General features: G+C 39.9%; 2 protein-coding genes across 2 annotated transcripts in view; both read right to left on the minus strand.

Annotated features, from left to right (window-relative positions):
• LOC125289084 (basement membrane-specific heparan sulfate proteoglycan core protein-like) overlaps positions 1–9896 on the minus strand; it is a 947802-nt gene that overhangs the window by 76007 nt on the left and 861899 nt on the right. The gene's annotated exons all lie outside the window — the stretch shown is intronic.
• LOC125289238 (low affinity immunoglobulin gamma Fc region receptor III-A-like) lies at positions 914–5419 on the minus strand. Its single transcript, XM_048235986.1, has 6 exons — positions 5310–5419; positions 4383–4418; positions 2041–2322; positions 1630–1890; positions 1069–1332; positions 914–986 (listed from the first exon to the last, which is right to left on the minus strand). The coding sequence occupies exons 1-6, from the start codon at positions 5338–5340 to the stop codon at positions 967–969; spliced, it is 894 nt and encodes a 297-aa protein (XP_048091943.1). The 5' UTR covers positions 5341–5419; the 3' UTR covers positions 914–966.

Raw genomic sequence — 9896 nt, forward strand, 5'->3', positions numbered from 1 at the left:
ACACTTCATGAGATATCATCATTGTTGAGATGGACTATTTGCAATATGATAAAAAATTCCATTTTTTGACATTTACCATTTGTATCATTCATTTTGTGTTTGTGTAAGCAACTTACTCTCAGTGTAAGCACTGGCATACATGAATCTGTTGGGTTAAGGCAAATGTGAACATGTGAACAATGAGAAATATAATCAGTGTAGCTGTATTCACCTCGTACACTGATTGATAGAGGGTCACTGCTCTGGGAATAATGTGGTCTACTGTATCTGAATCCATCACATGTGTACAGGGACTGGTTAATTTTATCTGGCAGAGTGATGGTGATGGTTTGATTGTTCTTATGGTTAACTGGATCACCGGGATGACCAGTAATGTTCCAGTTATATGAATACCAGTCTGTGTACTCTGCTATGTCACACCTCAGAGTGACCTCATCTCCAGGGTAGTATGGACCCTCAGGAGACTCTACAGTTACTGTAGCTGTGGGAAGAGCTGTGGAGGGCAATGTAATACACACAGATTAGTTTACTGATTGGCTTCTATTGTGTGAGTCAAGAAACATTAAATGTGTAAATGGCCATTTAACAAAAAACAAACATCATTTACAGATCACTGAATAGCAGAAAAGGAGAAAAACAAGCCTACAACACCCTCTCCACACACACACGCACACACACACACACACTAGTTACCTTTGAAAGTAAGAGTTGTTCTCCTGCTTGGTTGTGATGATGTGGGTCTGTCTCTCCTCTCCCCCTGACACCAGTACTGACCCTTATGAGACTCAGCAGCTCTTCTGATGGTGAATGTGTTGGTGTCCCCCTGAGAAAGTCCATCTCTGTCCCCGTCTTTATACCACTTATACTTCCAGACACCCTCAGGCTCAATCTCACACTTCAGAGTGACTTCCTCTCCAGTGAACACAGGAGTCTCTGGCTGCACACTCAGTGTAGGTGTAGGCAGGGCTATGGGGACACACACAACACTGATTAACATCACATGATAAAGGGGTGTTTTAATTGAACTTATATTCAGTTTGTCTGCAATTCTCAGCAGACTGTATTCACCGGTGACACTGATAGAGAAAGATGTACTGCGCTGAGAATTCCTCGGCCGACCTCTACTCCACCCTTTGCATGTGTGCTGGCCAGCATAGTAAGGGAGAGGAATGGTGTTGGTCTTCCTGTTCTGTCTGGATATCTGATTGTCTTTGTACCAGGTATACCAATACCAGTCTGTGTACTCTGCTATATCACACCTCAGAGTGACTGTCTCTCCAGCATAGAAGGGAGGCTGAGGAGACTCTACAGCCACCGTAGCTAAAGGGGGATCTGTGGAGGCAAATTACATGAAACTGAAGAAACATTATTTCAAAATTTTAACATGATATAACATGTCAGAAGATATGTAACTGAGCACATTGTATCATCAATACTATCGCCTTTAGGCCATCTGCTGCATGAAAGTGTAAATGTCCGTTTTACCGCATACTGTATGTCATGTACAGGTTGTCATAGACACACTCTTCAAATACATGGTCGATATCCAAAGAGAAAATCAAGAGATTACATACACAATTAAACTGAGAGATTTAGACATAAATAATTACACACTCAATATGTACTCACCTTTAACTTCAACATATGTTATTTCACTCATCTGTGATGATAGATCTTTCAGCTTTACCTGACACCAGTAATACTTCTCGTGAGTCTCAGCTGTGATGGTGTGTGTGTTCTCGTCAGACTCAAACAGAACATTACCAGACCAGTCTTCATACCACACATACTTCCAGTTCCTGTCAGACTGTACTTCACACTTCAGAGTGACTGTCTCTCCAACATACACAGGACTCTGAGGCTCTACAGTTAGTTTAGGTGTGGGCAGAGCTGTGAGAACAGACAAAACATGAATAAACAACAACACCACCCCAAAGAGACATGGGCACTGACATGGAAAATCAGCTCTCTATTATTTTACTTCTTGCACATCCAGTGGGGGAAAATGATTATGGTTTACTTAAAGTGACCAAAACTCACCTGATACTTGCAGTTTCACTTTCTCATTCCCTCTGCTGTATATGTCACTTTTGAGACCAGTGCAGGTGTAGTCACCACTATGGGACACATGCAGAGGCTGTAGTGTGTATTCATTCTTGTCACTCCAGCCTACTCGTGGGTAAACCTGACCATAATCTTTACGCCAGTTGAACCTCCACCCTGACGTGTCCTGTCCCTCTATGTTGCATCTGAGAGTGACAGACTCTCCAGTGTAGAACTGTGTTTGGTCAGGATCCAGCACCAGAACAGCTTTGGGAGTCTCTTTGTAAATCACAGGACAGACATGACATGAGGAGAACTTGATGTAAAAAAGCCTATACACTGTATGGGTGAAAGCCAAATGAGTCTAATCTGTTATGCTGTGAGGATGATGTGAACATTTAAGGGATATAAGGGAGAATAAATGGTAACATTCACTTCAGAGTTTACGGGCCATATCTTGGTGATCTGAAACGCTTGGTCAGTGGCGCAATTTAAAGACATTTAGGAGTGTGCCCAGTCCACATTCAGGGTGATTTTGTTATCAAACATTGCATCGGGCGCATTATTAAAAAGTGTTGCTCTTCTGTTTCTTAAACATCATGGGTGTGTTTTGGGCGTAACATCCTTTAAGCCAGTGAGAGTGACATATGTCGTTCCCTTTTTACAGCAAGCCGCACAACTTCAAACAGTGCATTGTATTTTGCCAGTCAGTGGCACTGGGTGGAATCTGCTTGCATGCGAGACCGTGTATTGAACACACGGATTCCACTAAACCTTGCCTTACTAAAACCTGTTTGTGACTGACAGTGTATAGCCTACATGCATTCTGCACTCGCCTATTATTTGAACTCAAAGGCAAAGTGAAACTTGCTTCACCATGGTCTTATAGTCAACGTCAAAACAGTTCTTCAGAGTTATTTACTTTCACTATTGACTGACAAGGGGTTACAATTAAAAACATAGCCTGAAAAAAGCAACATTTACCCAAACTAAATGTACCGCAGAGTGGTACAAAATATGACCGCCGCCCAGTCCAGAACATTTCTGACTGTACACCAGCAGAGTTTTCTGTGAATATCTTGAGAACCGTAGGGCCTAGGATGACCAATTTTTGCGTCAGTTTGCCTCCAGGGGTCATGTTAACCCATTCCATATGCACACATGTGCATAAACAGATATTCACACACACACATACATTCACAGTAATCATGTGTATGACACATACACACACAGGCATATGTACGCATGCATGCACATGCACACACACAGGCACACCCCACAAGCACATGAACACACACACACACAAACATAAACACGTACACATGCACGCAATTCAAGAATTTCTCAGAATTATGAACAGGCAAGATGGGGGTGGGGTTGTATAAAATGTATTTTACATGTGAAATCTATGAACTAATCATGTTTTGGTACTTGTTGTCTAGCAGATACCAGTGAGAATTGAGTGTGCATAATGCAATTCAGTGAGACCGTTAGAATCATATATGCCTTTCACCTTTTGTTTTTAGCCAGCAGCCAGACCAGCAGATACCCTGACTTTGCTGAATTACTGAAGCTAAGCAGGCTTAGTTAGTACTTGGATAAGAAACCTCCTTGGAAGAGAAGGTTCCTGCTGGAAGTGGTGTTGGTGGCTGGCAAGTAGGTGACACTCTTCCCTGTGGCCAAAAGCCACCAAACAAATATCAATCCCAATGTCCTATTGCAGTGACAAGGACACTGTACTGCAGGAGATGTTTTCCTTTGCATGAATGTTAAATTGAGGTCCTGACTCACCATGATTGTTAAAGAACCCATGGCACTTATCGCAAAGAGTAGGTGGTTCCCTGATTTGCTTTATTTATGTACACATACTGTACATAAAGACACACACACATGCGCACACACAAAAACACACACACACACTACACATGCACACACACATACATGCACACACACGACACACACAAACACGCACACAAACACCTAAACACACATACACACACACACACATGCATCCACACATACAAACACACCTACATACACAAACACACGCACACACACACACAAACACTCACACACAAAACACATATACACAAAAACAACCACTATGCAGACACTCAATTACAAACACACAAAAAAGGAACAAAGTAGGAAATGAACACAATTTGACAAGCGTGACTTATTTTTATGGAAAAAATGTGCTGGACTGGGCGGCGGTCATATTTTGTACCGCTCTGCGGTACATCTAGTGTTTTGTAACACCTGCTGCCATTTAATGTGTGTAATTCTGCACCAACGATGGTGAAAGAATTGAGAGGCACACAAGCTCAAATGAATCTCACCTGCAGCACGTCCTGAGTAGGAACACAAGATCAGCACTAGAACACAAAGACACACAGATCTAAGTTCCTCAGAGTTCTTCATACAGTTTTCATGAGAATTCCGATATTCACCAATCAAACTCAAGAGTACACTTACACACGTGTGTAAATGAAAGTAAATATACTTTAGTGTAATCATCAACTCCCCTCACCATGGCCATCACCAGAGTCACTGCTATTTCACTACATCATTTACGGTAATCACTTTGCATACAAACATGCATAAAGTGTTCTCTCACAGGCAAAAGTGCTCTCGTTGTGCATACCCTTGAAAACAATTTATTCTACAGGTACAAACCATACAGTTACTATGTCTTTCAACATTCAAAATATGACAACAGCATAGATTTTACAGTTTCATACTTTTGATAAATAGTTGTAAAGTTTTGACTCATGTTTCATTTTGCAAAAGTATATGTTAACTGTGTGTAGTGTTTTGCCCTGTTTTGTGCCTAAGGGGAAAAGTGTAACTATGGAAGTGAAAAGTGAACGCTGTCCTTTTGGAGCTACACTGTAAACAATGTTAGTGTGCTGAAGAAGAGAATACCTAGACAGTAAAGTATAGCGACTCCTACATTTCTTCCATTGGAAGGTTCATACAGTATGTTGTTATGTTGTTGTGCAATTCATGTTTGTAATATGTTTGTTCCTGTAATATACAGAAGTTTCCTAAGAATATTAATCATAGTTTGATAAGTAAGCTAGATGGTTGTTGAATATTAGTCTTAGGATATGCCTATGAAAAATATGTGAAAATGTATTTTATATAATTCCTCTCCTGAACAGAAATTGCATAGTTAACCTAGTATACCACAATATTCACACTCATACACAGAAAAGTTCAGAGACGGAAAATTCCAAAAACACACACACACAGGCGTAACTCACCAAGCAGCAGGCCCACAGGAGAGAGCTCCATGCTGTGTGCTGTTCAGTTTCAAAATGACTGAATTTCTGAATGATGGAGATGGTAGAGTGTGATGAGAGAGGAAGAGACTCACAAAAGTCAAACCACCTCCTTCCTCCTCCACAGAGAACATGGGACGGGGGGTTAAAGAAAGCGAGAGACAGAGAGAGAGAGAGAGAGAGAGAGAGAGAGAGAGAGAGATGTTGCATGCATGTGAGGAGGCATGAGAGTGTATGTGGGAGTGGGGGTATGGCAGAAAACAGAGAGAAACATTCATTCATTCACTGCAGATCAATTAGTATAGAAGTAGCAGTACTGTACATATTCAACCACCTTTTTCCCTGACTGTCAGCCTCTAAAATATCTTAAAAGGTCTATTTCTTCAGCATTAGCTCATCAGAACAAAGCAATAATGACAGAAGAACAAATACCTGTGAATGTGAATAATAGAGGAACTGATTAGTGAAGGTTTTACAAGGGTTACCAGAGGAAACCTCTACAATCACAATAGTTAAATGATCAAATCAGATGCTACCATTAAGGACTTGTCACTGTGTCACTAGCAGTGCACAGAATCACACGTCAGCCCTGCTGAAAGTCAAAAGTTTGTGCCCTGTGTGGCAGGGGTCAAAAAGAGGAAGGCCTGAGTCTCTCATATCACATACCAAGATGCACATTGGTTTCACATTATTGGCCTTCTCTTTTTGTTTTGACATTTTTTGCAAATGTCGTTCTTCACCACTGGTGTATTACTTCCATATATTTGGCACATTAAGAAGGAAAATGAAATAAATAAAGAAACTGTACATTCTGGTGTGCTGCTGCTGAAGTTTTTTCAGTGTAATGTCATGTGTTACTTTATATCCTGTACACGCCTGCATCTGTGAAAGAGGAAGTAGAACCAATAGACCTTTTAAGAGCTGCTTTTTCAGACAAAAAGCCACAAGGTCTTTAAAATAGGTGTTGACACGGGTATGAACTTGTACTTCACCGGTATGAACAAAAGAGTTTTGCCTTTGTGCTTTAGGTGTTGTTATTTCAGTGACTCAGCTAACTTTGAAACAAATGTAAGATAAATACATAACAAATAATGGAGTACCTCCTTAATATTTTGAGCATGGATGATTAGCAGTGCACCAAAGGTAATACAGTTTTTCACAATTGCTAAAATACTAAACCCAATACTCTGAGCCAAATGCTGAGTTGCCTGAATACATTCCTTGAATCAATCACTCCTTTGTCAAAACCATAAACAGTTTTCACATACAGTATAAAACACAATTTGCCCTGTGATGCACTTGTGATGCATAATGGTAACCAAAAGTCGCAAAAGGTAAACACAAAGAAAGCACATATGGCATACATTAAACACAACTCAAATTAATCACACTTGTTTCAAATGATGTAACACAACCAATATACTGTAAGCTAGTTCAATTCAGAGTACAAACAGGTTGTTGAACAGTGCAGGTTGGACAGAAACTGTATTTGAGGCATTAGAGTGTATTTTAGGTTCTAGACTGTAATGTACTTCTCATTTTCAGTACTGAAATGCCTGTTTTCCATTGTACAGTTTTACACAATTGCTAAAACACATTTCTTGAAACCTTCCACCCTTTTATCAAAACTGTAAACACAAACCCCCATTTTCAATATGTTATTTCTATTGGATTTACAGTAGATGTTGAATGAAATCTTTTTTTGCTTTTGTTTTTGTAGATGCAGAATGCATTCATTGTAGTGTAAACAATGGCAATGTCTCCTGGAGCTATGCCCTACCAAGCAGACTGCGTTTTCCATTTTTTGATGTAATGTGTAATGACTGCTCAGTAGTGTTTCATTTTGACTGCTTTATTAATCATCTGAAGACATTGTTTAGTTTTGAGCACAGGTGCATTTGATATTTGGGGGTTGTGTTGTACAGTTTTGAGAAAAGGGTGGAAGGTCTCAAAAAATGTCTTTTATCAATTGTGAAAAACTGTAAGGCCTCAGAAAGTGTCTGCAGATTAAATTATATCAGTTATTTAGTCTGGATCCATATACTTGTTTTTGGTTAAAGTTTGAGATATCAGTTTTAATGTAATGCATTAATTATATCTACTTGACATTGTTTGCTATCAAAACTAGTATTGTATTGTGTCTCCAGAGCAATAGCAACCTCTCTGCTCATGTGCTCTACAGAGGAAATGGTTGATGAAAAATATAGGAAACCAGACCAAAAAAATTCTGCACATTAATCCCAGAATGAATGAATGAATGAAAAGAATGAAGAAAAATAATGAATGAATGAATGAATGAATGAATGAATGAATGAATGAAGTCCCATGATGCGTCTGTGCTGTGTACTGTGGACCATGACAAGACTGGAAACACTGTGATGATGAGAACACTTACATACAGTTTGTATCTACCAAAGTCAACCTGAAGCAGGACTAAAAGGGAAGTGAGCACTGTCCCTTTAAGAAGCAGAAAACTGACTTGAACAGCGGTTGAAGTCACTGTGGTCTGTGACTTCAGTATAGCTACATTAGTCTCATTGCATCTGAAGAGTTCAGATGCAAAACACTTTAAATCCGTCTGACCACGTTTCTTTTAAATGAGCATTTAAAATCAGGCTCCTATAGGTTTTTGCCTATAAATCGATATTTCAGACCAGGAAGAGAGTGGTATTTAGTGGGTTTTGAAGTTAAATTATTTGACTAACGTATACTATGTGTGGAGAGCATCCACTCACCATCTTTATCTAATTTTTGACGTAGGTGGCATTTAGAGGCTTTTGCACCTGAACCCTTCATCTACAGTTCTTTCAGAGCTAGTTCACACGTGTGCTAATGCGTGCTCATTTATTTGGTAGCTGAGTGTTCATAAGGTTCAGTGTTTCACAAAGCCTCACTTTGCCCATATGCCTGTATTTGCAGTCCTGTGCCTTCCACACTGCATTAGCACGCATGTGAACTACTGTAGCTCTCACACTGCAGATGCACTAAAACTGACGCAGCTTACATTGACCACAGTGACTTCAACCTCTGTCCACACCAGTTTTCTTCTTCTTAAAGGGACAGTGCTCACTTCTCTGTTAGTCCTGCTTCATCTTGACTTTGGTAGATAGTACAACACTTAACACCCTTACATTTTGTGTACGTGTTCTCATCATTACAGTGTTTCTAGTCTCGTCATGGTCCACAAGACACAACATACAAGCATCACAGGACTTGAGTGTAATGCAGTTTGAAAATCTATCAAAAACTCACTCACCCACTTACATTCTCTATATATCTCATTTATCATTCATATCATGTCTATCTTCTCTTATTTGTATAGGAGGCTATGTACAGTATTCATGGGTTTCATCAGGTCTCTTTCCACAGGTGTATAAAATCAAGCATCTTGATTATCAATGCAGACTGGATGGTGCTTGATTAATACACCTATGGAAAGGGACCTGATGAAACCCATGAATATTGTAATGATCTGAGCCAAGCTGTTGATGACTGTGCTCCCATAATGCTATGCAGTGTATGTGTGTGTGTGTAATGTTGATGTTGGTTTTAGTATGAGTAATTGCGTTTACCTTGTCATGTATGTGTTAGCTGGTATAGTCTTTCTTTATGTTGTACCTCATGTGTTTACCCCGTGTATTGTATGTGACTACCCTGTTTGTGTATCGTGCTTGTTTAATTGACCTCCTTTGTTTTGCCTGTGTAATGACGTTCGTGTGTTTTGGTGCGTAACCAATAAAACCATTCTGAGACAACTTTGCAAGATTGTTACAATATATTGTCTATTGTTATAGGGAGGTTACAATGTGCAGAGTGAGTGGAGGTGAGAGGCTGAAGATTCCCATAACATCCCATAGGCTACGATGATGAGGGACAGCCGATAGGTCTGTGCTGGTGAGAATGTGTGCGCTACACAAGGTCATCTCTCCTTTGGTGGAAGTCTTTAGCTAAAGTGCTCTTTAGCATTTCGGTCTTTCTTTTCCTTCACTCTGAAAAATGGCTAATCAAATCAATATCACTATCCATGTCAATCAGTTCTTGTTCTTGAGGGGCCCACCAAACATATCTAGCGGCTCCCTGACGCCCGCAAATTAGATAGACAGTGCCCCCAAAAAAGGAAAATGTAAGACCCATTTCAAAGTGTACCCTTGTTTATAAGAGTAAAAAATAATGATAGGCCTAGTCTTGCATGCTACACTGTTTGTAACAGTGTTAGCATTGCCCATGGTGGGTTAAATGATTGCAAAAACATGTTGAGGTGCAGTGGCGGTTCTAGACTCAATTACTCCCCGGGCAAGATCCCCCCTCCCCCCAACAACAAAAAAATCTTCTTTTTTTTCAAACAGTCATTTTTTTATTGAGACATTTTAAATGTCATTTTTAAAGCAACAACAGGCAATTCTGCACAAACAAGCAGATAAGAACTTGCATGTTTCCAATCGGACAATCCTGAACTTATTAAATGAATGCTCCTCTTGGAAAACAATTTGCAGCAGAAGCAAAAGAGGCTATTGTTCTCCATGGAAAATATCAGCCAACTTCTTGCCATCTTTTCACCACTAACTAATG

This window comes from Alosa alosa, chromosome 24 (genome assembly GCF_017589495.1).
Source record: "Alosa alosa isolate M-15738 ecotype Scorff River chromosome 24, AALO_Geno_1.1, whole genome shotgun sequence".
Lineage (NCBI taxonomy): Eukaryota > Metazoa > Chordata > Actinopteri > Clupeiformes > Clupeidae > Alosa > Alosa alosa.